This window comes from Bos mutus, chromosome X (genome assembly GCF_027580195.1).
Source record: "Bos mutus isolate GX-2022 chromosome X, NWIPB_WYAK_1.1, whole genome shotgun sequence".
Lineage (NCBI taxonomy): Eukaryota > Metazoa > Chordata > Mammalia > Artiodactyla > Bovidae > Bos > Bos mutus.
In genome coordinates this window covers 59658322-59679408 of record NC_091646.1, presented here as the reverse complement: position 1 = coordinate 59679408, position 21087 = coordinate 59658322, and the positions used below count along the sequence as shown (strand labels likewise).

Here is a 21087-nt window from a genome sequence, read left to right as displayed (position 1 = left end):
CAAATCAGGAAAGGAATATGTCAAGGCTATATATTGTCATCCTGCTTATTTAACTTATATGCAGAGTACATCATGGGAAATGCTGGGCTGGATGAAACACAAGCTGGAATCAAGATTGCAGGTAAAAATACCAAAAACCTTAGATATGCAGATGACACCACCCTTGTGGCAGAAAGCAAAGAACTAAGGAGCCTCTTGATGGAAGTGAAAGAGGAGAGTGAAAAAGTTGGCTTAAAACTCAACATTCAGAAAACTAAGATCATGTCATCCAGTCCCATCACTTCATGGCAAATATATGAGGAAACAATGGAAACAGTGACAGACTTTTGTTTTGCGGGGGCTCCAAAACCACTGCAAATGGTAGCTGCAGCCATGAAATTAAAAGACGCTTGTTCCTTGGAAGAAAAGCTATGACCAAACTAGACAGCATATTAAAAAGCAGAGACAGTACTTTGCAGACAAAGGTCCGAATAGTCAAGGCTATGGTTTTTCCAGTAGTCATGTATGGATGTGAGAGTTGGACTATAAACAAAGCTGAGTGCTAAAGAATTGATGCTTTTGAACTGTGGTGCTGGAGAAGACTCTTGAGAGTCCCTTGGACTGCAAGGAGATCCAACCAGTCCATCCTAAAGGAAATCAGTCCTGAATATTCATTGGAAGGACTGATGTTGAAGCTGAAACTCCAATACTTTGGCCACCTCATGTGAAGAACTGACTCATTTGAAAAGACCCTGATGCTGGGAAAGATTGAAGGCAGGAGGAGAAGGGGACAACAGGGAATGAGATGGTTGGAAGGCATCACCAACTAGATGGACATGAGTCTGAGCAAGCTCTGAGAGCTGGTGATGGACAGAGAAGCCTGGCATGTTCCAGTCCATGGGGTCGCAAAGAGAACGACACGACTGAGCAACTGAACTGAACTGAATTCTGTTTCAATATATCTGTTCAGATACTTGTGTGTGTGTGTGGCCACACCGCACAGGCCTGTGGGACCTTAGTTCTCTGATCAAGGATCAAAAGCACAGCTTTAACCACTGGACCTCCAGGGAATTCCCCTTAAAGAGTTACCTTTTAAAGAGATTCTCAGGATAAGCAAGAGTATACTGCCTCTAAGTTACTCTATTCGTCAGGTATTTAAAAACAATGATGAGACTCTGCTGGGCTTCCCAAGTGGGCACAGTCATAAAGAATCCACCTACCAATATAAGACATGCAAAAACGTGGGTTCAAACCCTGGGTTGGGAAGATCCCCTGCAGAAGGAAATGGCAACCCACTCCAGTATTCTTGCCTGGGAAATCCCATGGACAGAGGAACATGGCGGGCTACAGTCCATGGAGTCGCAGAGTTGGACACGACTGAGCGTGCAGGCAGCCACAAGAGACTCTGCTCTAAAGTAAATTAGCTGTTAAAACACACTCATGTTCAAATCAAAGTATAAAAAACAGAGTCCAATTTAAGTATGAATCATCTTTGAAGTATTTACCATTTCAGGTTACCTATGTTTTTGAACATCAGCTCATCTTTATCAAAACTCAATGTTATATCTTCCTTTCTATTTCTTCTAACTTAACAGACACAGACTTCTATCCATAAACACTGTCTTACATATTAAATATCTGTTCCATCCCTCAATCACACTGTAAGCTCCCTGAGGAAAAGGATCATGTCTTATGATTCTTTTTTTTTTTTTTTTTTTTCTTTCTTTTTTTTTTAATTTAATTTTATTTTATTCTTTATAACCCCAGTATCTAGCATATTATCCAGAACATAATTAATCCTGGAAAAATTTGTGGAATGGAATGACTGAATTTATAATCTCAATGAATTAAATGTAAAAAATAATTTCAGTAGTAACTACCAGAGATTTTCCTTATATTTTATTAATATTCTTACTTGAAACATTTAAAAACTTTGAAACTTAATTTCATAAAGTATTTGCAGTAGTCATCCTACTTATGATTTCTGACAATTTTAAATTCTAACAGCCAATAGAAATTCAATTCTTTCAAAATCATTTGAAAAATACACAGCTTGGGTCATTCATAAGATATTTTTCAAAATAAGTCTTTGTAAATTCTTAATACTTCAAATATTTCATGGGATTTACTTCAAATTTTCTTTTTTATTTTTTACAGTTAGACTCCTAACCCTAAATTTTGTCAGATTAGTACAAACAACTTTGTAAATGACATTCTAAAACCATTTGTCTAAACGGTGACACACAGGCAATTTTTTTAACATTTTAAAGGACTGGAAAAGAAAAGAAGCGCAAGGCAAAGGAGAAAAGGAAAGATATACACGACTGAATGCAGTGTTCCAAAGAACAGCAAGGAGAGATAAGAAAGCCTTCCTCAGTGACCAGTGTGAAGAAATAGAGGAAAACAATAGAATGGGAAGGACTAGAGATCTCTTCAAGAAAATTAGAGATACCAAGGCACTATTTCATGCAAAGATGGGCTCAGTAAAGGACAGAAATGGTAGGGACCAAACAGAAGCAGGATATTAAGAAGAGGTGGCAAGAATACCCAGAAGAACTATACAAAAAAGATCTTCATGACCCAGATAACCACGATGGTTTTATCACTCACCTAGAGCCAGACATCCTGGAATGTGAAGTCAAGTGGGCCTTAGGAAGCATCACTATGAACAAAGCTACTGGAGGTGATGGAATTCCAGTTGAGCTATTTCAAATCCTAAAAGATGATGCTGTGTATGTGCTGCACTCAATATGCCAGCAAACCTGGAAAACTCAGCAGTGGCCACAGGAATGGAAAATGTCAGTTTTCATTCCAATCCCAAAGAAAGGCAATTCCAAAGAATGCTCAAACTACCTACCTCACAATTGCACTCATCTCACATGCTAGTGAAGTAGTGCTCAAAATTCTCCAAGCCCAGCTTCAGTAATACGTGAACTGTGAACTTCCAGATGTTCAAGCTGGTTTTAGAAATGGCAGAAGAACCAGCGACCAAACTGCCAGCATCTGCTGGATCATCAAAAAAGCAAGAGAATTCCAGAAAAACATCTATTTCTGCTTTATTGACTATGCCAAAGTCTTTGACTGTGTGGATCACAATACACTGTGGAAAATTCTTCAAGAGATGGGAATACCAGACCACCTGACCTGAATCTTGAGAAACCTGTATGCAGGTCAGGAAGCAACAGTTAGAACTGGACATGGAACAACAGACTGGCTCCAAATACGAAAAGGAGTACGTCAAGGCTGTATATCGTCACCCTGCTTATTTAACTTATATGCAGAGTACATCATGAGAAACACTTGGCTGGATGAAGCACAAGCTGGAATCAAGTTTGCAGGGAAAAATATCAATAATCTCAGATATGCAGATGACATCACCCTTATGGCAGAAAGGGAGAACTAAAGAGCCTCTTGATGAAAGTGAAAGAGGAGAGTGAAAATTTTGGCTTAAAGCTTAACATTCAGAAAACTAAGATCATGGCATCTGGTCCCATCACTTCATGGCAAATAGATGGGGAAACAATGGAAACAGTGGCAGACTTGATTTTCATGGGTTCCAAAACCACTGCAGATGGTGGCTGCAGTCATGAAATTAAAAGACGCTTGCTCCTTGGAAGAAAAGCTATGACCAACCTAAACAGCATATTAAAAAGCAGAGACATTACTTTGCCAAGAAAGGTCTGTCTAGTCAAAGCTATGGTTTTTCCAGTAGTCACGTATGGATGTGAGAGTTGGACTATAAAGAAAGCTGAGCACCGAAAAATTGATGCTTTTCAACTGTGGTGTTGGAGGAGACTGCCAGGAGATCCAACCAGTCCATCCTAAAGGAAATCAGTCCTGAGTATTCACTTGAAGGACTGATGCTAAAACTGAAACTCCAATACTTTGGCCACATGATGGGAAGCACCAACTTATTGGAAAAGATCCTGATGCTGGGAAAGACTGAAGGTGGGAGAAGGGGATGACAGAGGATGAGATGGTTGGATGGCATCACTGACACAATGGACATGAATTTGAGCAGCCTTCGACAGTTGGTGATGGACAGGGAAGCCTGGAGTGCTACAGTCCATGTGGTTGCAAAGGGTCAGATACGACTGAGCAACTGAACTAAACCAAGCTGGCCTAGCAAAGAAAGAACAAACTAAAATTATCTATACTATGGGCCTATAACTGCTGCAGTACACACAGAATATTGCTTTCCCCTGATTATGTTCACAATTTCATAACACTCAAGCTGTATTTTCAATTTACTTGTACTCCAATGTTCCTGTATCCTTGTAAATTAAAAAAAAAATGCCAGCAGAATAGATTATTTTCCATGCTTTTTGAAACCAATAATTTTACTAGCAGAAACTTGCCATCTCCCTGAAGGCAGGAAGAAGAGTATGCTAGATTTTTAGATGCTGTTAACTCTAATAACAGACTAATGAATACTTAGTTCACTTTTTGGAACTCGCATTATTCATCCAAATCTTTTTCAATATTTCACTTGTGCCATACTGTTACAAGTATTTAAAACAAATAAAGTCAAGTACACTACTTTTTAAAACATAGAATCTAAAAATGTAAAATCTGAAACAATGATGATGACATTTCTGTTCCTCTCAAATTAAAAAGAGATAATGACTCTAAAGTTACTAAGTTTATTCAATTAGAATCAGTCTTCAAAGTAATACCTTAATTCAAGATCACTCTAAATCTTCAGAGACATTATTTCTAGAAAAACATTCATGCCATGGCCCTCTTAATAATCTTTCTGCAACATAGAGCCCAATAGTTTAAATAAAAAGGCTGAAGTCAGCCCTATTGCTATCTAGACAAACCCATGCTTCCCAGAGACTGCTTACATGTAATGTACAGTATGTTAAAATTGGTCACATAAGGTATTACTGATCTTGCTATCCAGCTTCTGAACAATCTCGCTATGAAAATAATGAGGATAAACGTAATTTCAAAATTTTACTAGTTGTTTTAGTATACACCTCAGAAAAGTTAGAGGTGAAATACACAAAATCAAACACTAGTAACTTGAAGGATAACTTGTTAACCCAGAAAATCAACCTGTAGACTCTGAATTATTTCAACGTCAAGAACTAAGAGACCCCAGTTCAAAGGCAACTCATTAGGAAAAATGTTTCCTTTCCCATGCAGCAAAAATGACTGTAGAAGAGCACTAAATAAAAGCAAAAGGGACACATGCCTCCAAAGAATAATCCTCTTTAACTGCCATAATCTAATGCCAGGAGTAAGGAGAGGTACCTAAAGCAAAAATAAGACTCAAACAGAATTCCCATATATACTGAGGCTCTACTCTTGACAGCTGATTTGAATAGGAGGAAATCTATTACTATTTTTTAAAACTACCAATATTTTTGAAAAGCAAAGGAGAAGGAGTTATCAGTGAACTTGTGAGTAATTTCACAGGAGTATGGAATTAGAACATTCAGTTCAGTTCAGTCGCTCAGTCGTGTCCGACTCTTTGCGACCCCATGAATAGCAGCACGCCAGACCTCCCTGTCCATCACCAACTCCCGGAGTTCACTCAGACTCATGTCCATCGAGTCAGTGATGCCATCCAGCCATCTCATCCTCTGTCGTCCCCTTCTCCTACTGCCCCCAATCCCTCCCAGCATCAGAGTCTTTTCCAATGAGTCAACTCTTTGCATGAGGTAGCCAAAGTACTGGAGTTTCAGCTTTAGCATCAGTCCTTCCAAAGAAATCCCAGGGCTGATCTCCTTCAGAATGGACTGGTTGGATCTCCTTGCAGTCCAAGGGACTCTCAAGAGTCTTCTCCAACACCACAGTTCAAAAGCATCAATTCTTTGGCACTCAGCCTTCTTCACACTCCAACTCTCACATCCATACATGACCACAGGAAAAACCATAGCCTTGATTAGATGGACCTTTGTTGGCAAAGTAATGTCTCTGCTTTTGAATATGCTATCTAGGTTGGTCATAACTTTCCTTACTATCCCAGAAAAAAATAAAGTTTTAAAAAGTTTTCTATCAGCCTAAATTTGCTGGTTGTTGTGATATAATATACTGTCCCTTCCGACATTTCCTTGTGATTATGAAGAATGGGCAGATATACAGTTAATTGGTTTTCAGCTTTCAAGGTATAAACCCAGAACAATAAGCAAATGAATTATATCTAGTAACTAACACAGCAATCTACACATGCAGGCATTTAATGATCATTTGCTGAATAAATGCAAAATAATATTTAGAACCAATTAAAACTAATCTGAGTATCATCATGTTTTTAAAAGGACTGGTAGTTGTGCAAATGATAGGTTACTATGAGTTGAACTAAGCATATCAATATTATATGTACATTAGAAGGTATCTGTGGAACATTTTAAAACTTTGGTCCAATGACAGTAAAGCAGCTTCCCCGGTTACTGTTCAGGCAGGAATTTGTTTACTCTCCTTGGTTGAAATCAGAGCTAATGACTTTAATGATTCTAAATAGCTCCAAAATGTTCCCCATGCTAAGACACTGGTCATCTGGTCAGTCTAATGCAAACTATAACATATGCTTTGGAAAATTTTACTTTCAAAAGATACTACAGATGAACACACATTTTTACATGGCATGTGTACATACATGGTATTCTTTAGTAGCGATTCTCACCATATTAATTTCTTAGAGATATGAGGTCCTTGTAATTTCATTAAAATACAACCTTGGGGAATGTGAAACAAGTTTAAATTTTCCATTGAGTTATTTATCAGAGTAAAAGAAGTCCTTTGTGTAAGACACCTAAATGTTATTTTATTAAAAACGACAATAACTTTATTATTCTTGTCAGATAGTATATGCAAAGAACAATTATTTTATTTACTTCTCAAAATAATCAGAGATAAACACATTAATTTCCATTTTATATACAAGGAAACTGAAGACCTTTATTCTGCTTCTGCACTTTTCTCAGAAATCAGTTGAGCCTATTTGAGTGGACTATTTCTGAATTCCCTATTCTGTTCCACTGATCTATATGTTTATTCTTCCAATACCACACTGCTTTAATTTGTTGTTACTGCCTTGCAACCCTATATTGAGTGATTTCTTGCATTTTAGTTTTTCCAAAACTGTTTTAGATACTGTAAGTCCTATGCTTTTATATATGAAATTGAGAATTAACCTGTCTATGTCTACAAAAAAAACCTTCTTGGATTTTATTGACCTTTATTTTGAGGAAATATAGCTATTCAATCAGCAGTTCTGATTTACTGATCTGATATGGTTGTCAACAACTTGTCTATGTCTTCTTATCTTCAATATAATCTTTATAAGGGGGACAACAATGTATACATGGAAAAACATGAATTTAAAATTTTCTCAGTTCAAATTCCAACTGTGCCTTCCACTGATTTTTGTCTTTCTCATCTGTTAAAAAGATACACCTTTTCATACCAAACTGGTTTGAAGAGTTAGTAAAACTGAAGAGATAATAAATGTTGTTTCTTTTTCCCTTAAGAGATACATTTAAGATGGAATGGATTCCAACGTCTTTTTGACTAAAAAATTTACATTAGGTGCTAATACTACTACATATCCTCTTAAAGTCTGTCCCCAACCACTTTACAGGAAAGAGAGATAGGTCCCATAGTAAGAATAATTATTTGTGGCCTTTGAAATTTTTGTTAGTGAAGGGATATTTTATTCACAATGGCGTCACTATCCCCTTAGCTAGTAGTAAGGTATGCAGATTACTTAGCTTCCAAATTATAAGGTTAAAACAGGTCACTAAACTTTTTTTTCTTTTATAGAAAAGGAAATTCCTCAAATCTACACAGAAAGAGTATACAAGATACTTCAAATACTTCCTCTGCTCCCATCATATCTTAGAACAACAGAATAAAACATACAAAACACATAACTCACAGAAGATTTATTTTACAGCTAATTGCTGGCTTAGGAATTGACAGACGCTTATTTTCCTGTTGGATGATGAGAACTACATGACTGTTTTTCCTTTTGGCATAGAGCTGTGGCTCTTTATCATTAGCTGTACATCACAATCACCTAGGAAATGATGCCCAGACACTCACCAGATTAGTTAAATATGAATCTCTGTGAGTTAGGCACCATCATGGAAATTTTTTTTTAATTCCCAGATATCTCTGATCTATGCTGTTGTTATTTAGTCACTAAGTCGTATCCAACTCTTTTGAGACCCCATGGATTGTAGCCCACCAGGTTCCTCTGTCCATGGGATTTCCCAGGCAACAATATTGGAGTGGGTTGCCATTTCCTTCTCCAGGGGATCTTCCTGACCCAGGGATTGAACCTGTGTTTCCTGCATTGGCAGGTGTATTTTTTACCACTGAGCCACCAGGGAAGCTCCATCCACTGTACGATCAGAACTAAAAACTACCAGCCCATGGAAATCAAGGACAAATTTGAAATTAAACTATATTTTAAATATGTAGCAGACCTTTAGAGCATCTTATCTGTGTTCTAGCTCACCCTCCAACCCCATCCTCCATCCTTTCCATATACCTGCTATGCTGTTGCCTCTTATCCTGAATATCAAAATAATTTTTATTGGCTCTTATCTCCTATAAACCATTGAAATACTTTGTGAAATGGAAGCAAGGAATTCCCTCTCAATCTCTCTCTCCCTCACATACCAACACACACACACACACACACACACACACACACACACACACACACACACAGCAGGACCTACTTCAAATGTACAGATAAGAGTTAAAATCTAGCAGCAAAATCAGTTGCTTAGAATGCCTCCAGGGCAATTCAGAACACATCTCTATTATCTACAAAAGCCAGTTCAAACTTAGCTCTAAATCTCTCTCCTGGGACCTCCCTGGTGGTCCAGTGGTTAGGAATCTGCCTGCAAATGCAGGAAATGTGGGTTCAACCCCTGGTCTGGAAGGGTCCCAAATGTCATTGAGGAGCAACTGAGCCTGTGCTCTAGAGCTCACGAGCTGCAACAACTGAAGCCCGCACACCTACAGCCAGTGCTCTACAACAAAAGAAGCCACTGCAGTGAGAAGCCTGAGTACCACAACTAGAGAGTAGCCCCGACTCACAGCAACTGGAGAAAGCCCACAAGCAGCAAAGAAGACTCAATGGAGCCAAAAATAAAATAAATCTCTTTTCTTTTCAACTCTCTTTCCACCTAAAAACAAACCAAAAGAAAATATAGACAAAGAAAATAAAACCATCATCAAGAACAGTAAATTATCTTTGGAAATCACATAAATGTATAAACATTATACAGCAAATTTTGACAAAGTACTAAAAGTTAAGACCTCAAGATTCCAAGTACTTACCAGACTTTGAGAACTGCTGGCTAAAGATAATGACAGCATCCACCAAGAGAGAAATTACAAGAACAGGAAAAAAAATCTTATATTTCCCTCTCAAAATTATACATGAGAGAGACTAAAAGGGGTGGTACTGAAACAATATGGCCGGACAAAGCAATAGAACCAAGTCAGGCCTTATTTTGGAATGGTGAGGTAATGATTACCTCTCTTGAAGAAAAAAATCAAGGTAGGGAAATACAGAGGCTCTGCCCTGAAGGAACTGGCCTGAATATTTCCAGACCAGACTGGCTTAAAGTAAGATAGTCTTGGAAAAACTGGGAAGGCATTAGTGGTGGGCTGGGGTCAGGGCCCTGTTGGCCACTCCCCTCCTTCTAGTCCAAATAAACCTGGTGAGAGTATATAAGAAAAACAGATATCCCTGTTCTCTTTATTGCATTCTAGAAAAAAGCACCAGTCACTATTTTCAGCACAGCCCTCTGCACTCGTGGGCTGCTATTTAAGATGAATACTGATAAAGCAAAAATTTCAGGCTAAAGCACTAATTTAAAAGCACTGAAAAACTTTTCAGCTAGTAATAAGTGTATTCACCTTTAGAAGTAAAGATTTTAAGCATGCCAAGCATAGCCAGAAATCTTTATAGAGTGGTTTGCTCTAGTTTAAGACACTACTGGGCCACTGTTGTTTTAGCTTTCTATCTCCCTACGCTGCAAATATTTATCTTTATACTAGTCTAGTGGCTAACATCGGAGAAGGCAATGACACTCCACTCCAGTACTCTTGCCTGGAAAATCCCATGGACAGAGGAGCCTGGTAGGCTGCAGTCAATGGGGTCGTGAAGAGTCAGACACAACTGAGCGACTTCACTTTCACTTTTCACTTTCATGCATTGGAGAAAGAAACGGCAACCCACTCCAGTGTTCTTGCCTGGAGAATCCCAAGGACGGGGGAGCCTGGTGGGCTTCCATCTATGGGGTCGCACACAGTCAGACATGACTGAAGCGACTTAGCAGCAGTAGCAGTAGCGGCTAACATAGACATTTTTACTGGCAAGCATGCATTAAATATCTGTTATATTGAATTAAGTCCTACCACAATACTTCTAATTTCTCTTACTCCCTAATATCTGATCATCTGTTAAACTATTTTAACTCTTCAAGGTCTCTCCCTCAGTCTTCTCCTTTCTACTGCCTTCTGTCTTTGTTAAAAAAAAACTCACTATTACTTTCACTGATTAAAATTCCCCACCCTCAGTCTCTCCCCAACTTCAATCCATTCTACACGCTGCCATCAGCTATTGCCAGCACAGATCTGGTCATGTCATTCATGATCTCAAAAATCTTCAGTAGCTCCCATTTACAGAACACTGAAAACCTTTAAACTAGCTTTAAAAGCCTCATACAATCTGGGCCTTGACTACCTTTAGATGAATACCTCATATCACACTGTATTCCCATTCTCACATCATAGACTTATATCCTAGCAAATCATACTCCTCCTTCCTCCAAGAACACATCCATGCCTTTGCTTACACTGCCCTCATCCACCAGAAATAGGCTCCTTTAATCTGTGAAAATATTATCCACTCTCCAATGCCCTGCTCAAATTCCACCTCTTTCACAATGCCTTACTAAATCTATTCCCTAAACCACCACCACAGCCACCTCATTGTTGATGGTCTTGTAACTTGTATAATAGCAGTTTCTGCATATGACTATCTTGTCCACCTGAATGTAAACCCATGGGGTTGGGGTGGGATTCAGGATGGTATATCTTTAGACATTTCACATTACAATGCTATATATTGACTGCCTTGTACCCAATAAACACTTCATGAACTGAACCAATTCCTACCATGACAAAAGTTCAAAATAGGAAAAATGTCAATGAAACATCTCATTAGCTAGTTATAACAAATCATTTGCCTCTCCTTATCCCCCAAAGTGTTTCTAAATATAACTTCATATTTCATCCTTAATTATCCTATCATTACAAATGTGATCAATATACTTAAATGAAATGACCTAAGAAGGAGATCTTATGAAAAAACCACTACTAATAAGGAAAACTGGAGCTATGACCATGGCTATCTAAATCCCAAGGTTTTAATATAGTTGACAATAATTCAGAATTTAGGGGCAGAAAAAAAGAGTTGACTGTGGGGAAAGAGAAGGAACTGGATACATACTATGTGCAAATCATTTTGCTAAGGAATTAAACACAGCAAGGTATTTAGTATTTAGTTTTTATATAACAACTCTTGAAGACAGTTCTTCTCCCATTTAGAGATGAAGAAACTGAAGCTCAGAGAGGTTAGGTAACTTGCAGTGGAGCTAGTGTAAGTTGGATGTGAAATTGGAACCTAGATTAAACTGGCCTCCAAAGCCCACATTCTTTCCTCTATTACTACAGGGTCTCATGAAATTAATTAAAATTAGCAGTTTTTCCCAATCTGCCATATATCTGATGTCCTAGTTAAATTTTTAGAGTCAGTGGCTTTAGCCCCAAACTGTTTTAGCAATGAATTGTATTACTTTCAAAACTAACTTCCTTAAACAAAAGCAGTATGCTAAAAAATAATATAAAAGTACCAATAAATATTTAATATAATATGGTGATAGAATATACAATTTGAAAATTCTATAACAAACTCCATCAGGAATCAAGTACTCTATCACCAAAACACAAAATGCACAAACTGTGTACACTGGCACTACTTCATGAAAAGTCCACTTTACTACTAAAAGAGGGTATTCTTAATGACCTTTGTCCAGGAATGACCAACAGCCATCACACCTCCTAATTCTTACTTGAAACCTCTGACACATTTTCCCACAGGACAATTTTACAGTGATTAGGCTTTTCATCATCATATCTCTTCCCTGATGCTGACAGAATTCAGGCAATAGCTAAAATTATGGCTGCCCGAAGGATAATATCCTTTGAAGTCCCTATTCCCAATAGACCTAATTGAGACAGTCCCTGCAAGAGCTCTCACAACCAAAGCTTCTTGCTTATCCTATTTTCCCCTCTCCCAAGAACCCTATTTCTCAGGAGCCAATAGAGCTGATGCTTCCCTTTCAGGCCCATTCTCCACCTCTCACTGGAACCAATCGAATTCTTGTTTGAAACTTCTGACACATTTCCCATTGAACGATGTTACAGTGATTAGACTCTTCATCATTATACCTCGTTACTGTGCACTGGTATAAAAACATAACTATCCTTAATAATTTTTTTCCTGTGCAAAAACATGTTAAGAGGCTAAACAACCAATTATCACACTTCTGAATGATAATTCAAAGGTTAACAACTGCCTATGAAACAAGACAGCAAAAGATATTGAAAAAGATTCCACAAAATATGATAGTGTATACAATCTTTAATTTTATCAGGATTTAACATAGACAGAAATAGACATTAAAGTTTCCTTTAACATTAAAGTTAACAGATTCGTACTTACATTTTCTTTAAGGATTTCAACACATATTCAAAAAATACATTCTACAATGAAAGCACCCTTAGTCCTAAAAACTATCATGATTGAGGGCTGCAAAGCTCACATTCAACAGTTAACATTTCCAAAGCCAACATCAACAAACGTGTAATTAAAATAAATATAAATTCTGGGAAGTAAAAGTGTCTCTTTATCAAAAGAAAGCCATTATAAACAAACATCAATAACAACAACAACAACAACAACAAAAACATAACCTTTCTGAGTACTAAACAGGTCTAAGCAGGTCAGATGTAGTGGTTAGTTTTCACCCAGAATATTTGTTTTAGAAAAAAGTTCAATTAAATCACTTGCAGGGTTAAATCTAACCAATTGTAACTGTTTTAGACAAAGAAGGCAGAAATACTCTCTTTACCACATTACCTTCACCTTTCGTTTTACTTCATAGGGATTAACAATTTCCACTCCAGTATTTTTCCAAATTGCTGAGGTAGAGAGACCCATTGTTAAATCTCTATAATACCTAAAACATACTGCAAACAATAAAAAAAAAAAACCATATGTGGTAATTACAATTTAAAACATTTCTACATTCAAAGTTAACAAAAATAATAGCAAGCATGCGAATGGTTCCCCCCTCCCATCCCAACCTTTTATCCAAACATTTAACTGTTCTTATAAACCAGATGCCTAGAACTATAAGTCAAAAGATTACATACACAAATTAAACAAAATTCCTCTTCCCTTGAGTAATCTTCTAGAAAATTCTTGCAAGTATGAAACATTCCAAGAAGAAACAAACCCCTCTTCATTTATCCTGTTCTTAAGAGATGTAGAATATTACAATGTATCTAGGAATTCCTTAGTGTACTAGTAAAATAATTCCCATAAATAGAGAGGGTTCAACTTTAGACTTCTTCCATATTTCTACTACATTTCTTATTAAATGTTATTCTGGCATGTAATTTTAACCCCAGCTCAGTTGGAAATTTGAAAAGAAAAAGAACAAATTAAACAGAAAGCAGTCCAAAGTATATTTTTAAGGATGAAGGAAGTACTTAAAAGACAAATCTGCACCTAGAGATGTGGAGGATTTCGAGTCCTACCTCAAAAAATCCTACTGTGAATCAATTTGTCCTTCAAAATTTTAGATCTGTCATCGTGATGGCCTCTACTGTACTACCAGGCTGTCAATTGATTGGTTATCAGAAAAACATCCGACTTTCCCAAAAGTCTTGTTTTTGTTTTTAAACGCTGCCTGCTTCTAACAGTAACAACAAAAACAACAAAGCAACAATAATAAAAAACAAAGAACCTGTGCACATCTGAGTTCTCACTGCACAGCTGACCAAAGCCTAACCAGAACAGTTTCGGAAGTAAGAAGAGCGGGAAGAGAGGCGAACCAAAATATTTTGGTTGAACCTCGCTGTCTTACCAAAGATTCCTCTTATAAGGGCTGGAGTTTACTTTGCCTGTTCTTTCACTGACCAACGGGGCGGGGACAGCAGTTGGGCAAAGGGAGAAGGGGCGGAAGAGGGCGGTAGAATTCAGGAGACCGCCAAGGAGGCTGCAGAACATCACCTGAGTGTAGATAAAGAAACCTTGCCTCCAGTTAATCTCCATTTAGGTTGTTACAAAGAACCACAACAAGCCACAAAGAAATGAGAAAAGTAACTAAGGAGCATTCATCCCTATGTGTAAATGTCCCCAGAGTTCGTCACCTTGCTGTTTCTGTTGTTTCTGTTGCGCTGGGTTCCTAAAGCACCCGGTGTTCAAATAGAGAGCTGGAGTCAGCAGCTGTCCCTCAAATTGGCAGCTAGCACACTTGGCGCAGCGGAGAAAGAGAAACATGTGGAGCCAGGCGCGGGCACCTGGCGTATCCCCCAGTTCCACTTCAGGTCGAAAAGTGAAGAAACTTAGTCACAACTCTGGCGTGGCCCGCAAGGCAGATACTCCCCCGAGGCCAAGCCCGGCCCGGGCTGCACTTACTCCTGACTCCCGAGCCCGCCACCCAATCCCCGCCGGCTCCCAAGAGAAAGCGCGGTTCGGGCAGAGCGTTGTCCACCGCCCCGCAGCCTCAGGGGCCTGGCCTGGCACCTCGCTTCCCAGCCCCATGCCCCTTCTCCCCTGGGCCCCCCAGCAACGGTCTTCAGAGGAGGAAGGGGGTGGCCCCAACCCCTCTTGGCCACCATACTAACCTCGACGCTGCTTGCGCTGCCGCCAAACACCTCCATTTCTTGGTCCCAGGGCTCGTCTTGAGGAGCGAACGGTAGCATCGCCCCTTCAGGAGCACTCGAACAGGAGCTGCCAACTGCCCGAGCGGCCGCGCATCCCGTTTTTGGAGCCTGCCTGCCACTGCGCCGCCGCCACCGCCGGGATCCCCAGCCTCGCCTTCAGCGACAGCTGCCTTCGCCGTGGGGTCCCTCAAAGACTCGGAGCGAGGGGTCGTCGCCACCGCAGGCTGCTGCTCCCCACGGAGAAGACAACTCTGTGCTGCCTCTCCAAGAGCTGCCGCTCGGTTTGTGCTCACCACTGCCGCCAACGCCGCGACAGTCGTTCGGCGGTGACTCCCCCCCGCCGCCCCGCCGCCATCTCCCCGCTCCCTCGGGCCCCCTCCCAGCTCTGTCAATATGGCGGCAGCGGCGGCGTTACCTGTGCGGCGCCTGGAACTCCCGACCGCGGGGGCACGGCAGCGTCACCCAAACGTCAATGGAGATTCCCCAGCCTAGGGTGAAGCGGGGAAGGGCGGGGGGAGGGGGGGGGGCTGTGGAGGGGGAGGCGGGGAGGTGCGAGGGATCGCGTGGTGGGGATTGGGAGAGAGGGGAAGGGGGCTTACTGGGCAGGGAAGGCGGGAGATGCGTAGTAAAATCCTCTGCTAGCTCTTCGGTAAACCTGCGCGCTCCACGGAGCATGCGCGGCGCTGTTCACACATGCTCAGCAGGCCCTCGCAAGTCAACAGAGCAGTCTTGCCGGCAGGAGTCCCAAAAAGGTTTGGGAGCTGGGGCCCCTCATGAGCATTTGGAGGAGTCAGTGTCAGAAGACTCCAGGAATACCTGCTTTCAGTGCTTGCCAAAGCAGGTGCGCTATACACCGAGGCACGCCCATTTGGTATTTAGTGACAAATATCAAGGCAGGGGTTTTAGTCCAGTATACATTAGCCTCATAGAAGCTGGAGGCAGGAATAAAATCCGTTTAAAGTAAAGTAGTACAACTGCGCTCCCTAACTCCGCCCTCTCCTCTTGTCCTGCTCACAGTGTTGGTATTTATGCTGGTTGTCTTCATAGTATTGATGACACTCCGTGTTTCCAGTATTCACATATATAATGTACACCACTTATTGGACTCAACGTAAGGCAGTGAAGGCAGAGTGTAGGAATCTAACTTCATTTCCACCCCGCTCTGAGGATATTGGACCTGTAGTGACAGAAATTATCATTTTTCTCTCTTCTCCAAATCATTTACTGCTTTGCTGCTCTAAGCCACACACTGTACCAGATGCTAGCAATTTAACTGAGATGAAGTATAGCCTCATGCATGGGAGATGATCAGTACATGGGAAATATTTCAAAACTTAGAGTAAAAATGTTATTCCACATTTGACACTTCAAAGAACTTGAAAGAGCAACTGTAACAACTACTAAGCCAGCTCAGTACCTTGGAGAGGTTTCTAACGGTAGACATAAAATAACACCCTCTTCCACGTACTGCACCTAGGACTTTGATGCTGTGCTCCACGGAAAACGTTGAACGATGCTCTCTATTTATTTCACCATCTAGCTTCTAGCACTGGCAACATAAACTGAACCAGAGATTGTACCTGAATCGCAATCAAAGATCACTAGTAGATCATTCCCACCTACTCATCTTAAAACCCCAGGGAAAAAGTAAGTTTTAAGAATATGTGTGTGTGTGTGTGAAGTTGCTCAGTCGTGTCCGACTCTTTGCGACCCCATGGACTGTAGCCTACCAGGTTCTTCCATCCATGGGGTTTTCCAGGCAAGAATACTGGAATGGGTTGTCATTTCCTTCTCCAGGATATCTTCCCGACCCAGGGATTGAACCCGGGTTTCCCATATTGTAAGCAGATGCTTTACTGTCTGAGCCACCAGGGAAGCTTTAAGAATATGATTCTATAAAAATGAAAGCTTTGAAAATAGTGGAGACATGGGGCTATAAACAGTGAAAATATGTGTGTGGGTACACAGTGGGTACACATGCAGGTAGACTTCCCTTTGGCTGAACTGACCTTGCTTCCGCCAATGCTTTGAGCACTGGATATCATCTTTTCTTGCCTACTCAAAGGCCTTGTTCTGCAATTCTTCCACTTCCTGCCTGCCCCTTTCACACCATCTATTTTCCTCCTCTACTGGACCTTTCCTGTCAGCAAAAAGCATGCTGTTACTGACTTCAACTTGCTGGACCACTCATTAGTATTTGAAGCAGTTCATGTCTCTTAAAACATTACCTTCACTTGGCCCCCAGAGCAAAACATTTGTTCATTTTCCTTCTACATCACTGGCCATTTCATCTCTATGTCCTTTGCTATATCATCCTTCATCTTCCTAATCTCTAAAAACTGGAACTTCAGGGCTCAGTCCTTGAACTGTACCTTCCCCAGCATTTTAGGTATTCCCATATCCCATCCTGTTCCACGGCTTTAAATCCCATCTGTATGCTGAAGACTGTCAAATTTTATCTCTAACCATAAACACTTCCTTGAAGTCTAGACTTGTACATGCAACTGCTTATTCTATTTGGATACCTAACTGAATTCTAGATTCGACCCTAACTAACCTGTTCCTTGCCTAGTCTTCAGAATAATTAATGACCTCTACCACCCACTAGTTTGTTGCTCAAATGTCCTTTGAGTCTTTTTATGACCATCCGTTCTAAAACACCATCCCCATAACTATCTAGCCTCACCCTGCTTTTTCTTGATAATACTAATCAACATGTTATATATGATTTATTTATTTATTCCATCTAGCACCTAGCATAATGATACTCAGTAAATTTTTCTGAATGAATGAATTTGTCCTTTCCTCCTATGCATTTGATAAATACACCACATCAACTAACTATATTAAGAAGCTTCCTCACTATGAATGTATTACTCTGCTTCTATACAAAATTTAATTTTCATGTATGTTCATTCATTCTACATTCTCCTTAATATATAGACACGTGTGTGTGTTAGTCACTCAGTCATGTCTGACTGTGTGCAATCCCATGGACTGTAGCCCACCAGGCTCTTCCTCTGTCCATAGGATTCTCCAGGCAAGAATACTGCAGTGGGTTGCCATTTTTTTCTCCAATATATAAATATACATGTCTCATTTAAAAAAATAATTAAATTCCCTTCCTCAACTCAATGGTTTTAATAAACTCTCATTTTTCAAATCTTTCCATTAGTTAACAAGTCTTTTTCTTCTATCTCAATTATTTTTTAAATGTCTGCTCCATCCCCACTGCCACTGACTCAGTTCACCTCATAAAATATTTACTTGAACCAATTATAACAATGATTCCTCTTAACTGATTTCTCTGACTCTAAATTTATACTCTGTCCTCAAACCATCCTCCTCATTGGCAGCCCAGTGATCAAAATTTTCCAGTGATTCTTTTACCGTCTCCAGTAAAATACCCAAACTCCTTAACTCTGAATGCAGATGTTTAAAAGTTTTCACCATCTGGCCTCTATCTTCCTAGCTTCATGTACCATTTCATATTCCAGTCAAATTTATGCACATGTTATTGTCTCTTCCCTAGCCTAGTCTTTGTAGATAACTTTCTCTTAATAGCAGTCAATATTAACTACTATTTACTGAGAAAAGAGCCAACTGTGCTCCAGGCTTATGCTCTTCATGGATTCATTTAGCCTACCTAAGAACTTGTAAAAACTTATATTATCTGTATTTTACAGATGAGGTACCTGAGCCTAAGGTTCAATGATTTTCCCAAAACCTCACAGATAATAAATGAAAATCTAGAATTAAAACGAAGTCTGCCTGGTGCCAAACCTTTTATCCCACTCTGGTGCTCTGTGAAGCCTCTTCGAGCTTAACTTCCCCTCTTCATTCCTTCTTTCCACTCATCCCAGGGATAAATTAGTCACCCATTCCTCTGTACTTCCATAACATCTTGTCCATATACTAATTTCAGCATTTCTTTATCTTTACCAGTGAACTTTGAGCTTTTTGATGGTAGTGAATTAATTAAGCTCTGCATTCACAGCATATGGCTGGTGCTCAATAAACGTGCTGGATGGACAAACAACATTTCTACTTTAGCCAGACACTATGTTAAAACTCTGGTCTGTTATAAAAATGTATGACAGTACTTACTCTTGAGAAGTTTAATGCCTATCTGTTCTGTTTTGACTCCTTGTATCAAAGACATATTACCTGATTTTAAGTTATTGGTAACCAGAGACTATTAGATCTAATTTCTGCTAAATGAGAAAGCCCTTGAAATGTTGGTGAAAAACATGATGACTTTATTTAAGCACAAAGGCATGTAGTAAGGAAGACTGGAACTTAAAATTCTAAATTTTCTATAAGTATACACAGCAGAGTTTATTGCTTTCCCTTCAGTAGTCAGGACATTTTTGCCTCAAAATTTATATATCCCTATATGTATCTCTGGATCTCCAATTATTGTAGCATTAAAAGTTTAAAAAGTATTTGGCAAGGTTTTGGTTGTTCTGGAACTGGGATGTACTTAACTAGTTTCTAAATAATATATATTTCATCATAAAGGATGATGCAATGGGTTCTACCACCATTAGAGCATGTTTTCTGAGTATTTTCAGAACTAGGGAAAGGGTACATATACCTATACACTGACTTCTTTGCCCTGTGACAAATGGCACACATCAGATGACCAGGGTCAGGTGTAAAAGTGGGTGGTCATGCAATTTAGCTAAAAAAAGTTAACCAACCCATATGGAGATAAAAACAAACTCATCTTGGCCTCACTAAGGGGGTGTGAAATATGAACCAAGGACCTTTGATCAGCAGAACATAAACCACCCACAGATCCTACATTGTGTTCTTCTTCCTAGATTGTGACATATACAAATACTGCTTATTTGGAGTATAATTATAGAAAGAGCCACACAGTCCCTCAGCATTCTCTGCCTAGTTCCCCAAAGTTTATAATCCAAATAGCTGGAAAGTGATGAATCAACATAGAGCATAAAAGCACTATTAGAAAAATATTCCAATATTTTACTTGGAGATATTCTGATTTAAATATATAAAAAATGGGATCTGTGTGAAGAAACAGGAAACTTTTAAGTTTTAGCAAATACTTATTATATTTAAGTTATTCCTCAGGAGTGTCAGATAACTTTTGTTCTCTAAAAATACTAAGTAACTTTGGTCCCCCTACAAATCAATTTCAAAAGGGTGAGCAAGTCACACATACTTGTGAAATACGTTTCATTTTTGTTGAAATGAATGAGATTAAGCAGTAAATAAATGATAAATATGGCTATAGTTTAGTAGTTTTTCTCTTTGGAGAGTAAAGTTTATAGTACACAGAGAACAAAATACCTTAATGATACTAGAGAGGGGGAAGAATAGTTACCATTGTTTGTAGTCTAACTCCTAAGATTTTTATGAAAATTTATTATTATTATATTTTATGGTTTAGCTAGAATTCTAACCCATTTAACAATGGCACATGTTACAAAGGAGTTCTGCTGTATTATATATAGGCAAAATATCAAGAAATAACATTTTATTTCTAAATCTCTTCAAATCCAGCCAACATATTTGGTTATAATGATATTTTCTGGAAAAAACAAAAAACAGTTGTCTTACTGGTAGGTTTTCTAAAATGTTAGAATGATGGATCTATGAAACAGGAAATTGATTCCTAGGATAACATACATAAATGTCATAACCACCTGTAGGTGACAAAACAGATACATTTTTATAAACCCAAGCAATAACACCAGATATGAAGGTAATCTGGCTGCCCACATCCTTCACAGTATTATTCACCCAGGTAGAGCCAATTAATTTGAGCCACTCATTTGATGTCTCTTCCTTAACTCAAAATTTTTCATTTGGGTCCCTGCAAATTTTAGAACTTTGTTATGGAGAGTTCCTTCTGAGTTAAAGGTGGACCATTCTTTCATTAAGGATATGAGAGTAGCAATGTTACCCTACTCAGGCTTCAAACATAACTCATAAATCTGTATAACAATAATAAAAATTAAATTTGTATACCTACCAAGTTACCTAGTTTCAAACTGTATTTTTCATATAATTTGCAAAACTCTTGTCACCTGCAATAAAATATGTGTTTAGAGTTCCTATGACTGAAGTAATGATAAAAGATTT

The 21087-nt window shown here is 39.1% G+C and overlaps 1 protein-coding gene across 1 annotated transcript in view; it reads right to left on the bottom strand.

Annotated features, from left to right (window-relative positions):
- RPS6KA6 (ribosomal protein S6 kinase A6) overlaps positions 1-13240 on the bottom strand; it is a 180040-nt gene extending 166800 nt beyond the window's left edge. The window contains exon 1 of the mRNA XM_070366584.1: positions 13160-13240. Within this exon, the coding sequence (XP_070222685.1) occupies positions 13160-13240 (81 nt within the window). The remainder of the gene's footprint in view (positions 1-13159) is intronic.
- Positions 13241-21087: the final 7847 nt, after the last annotated feature.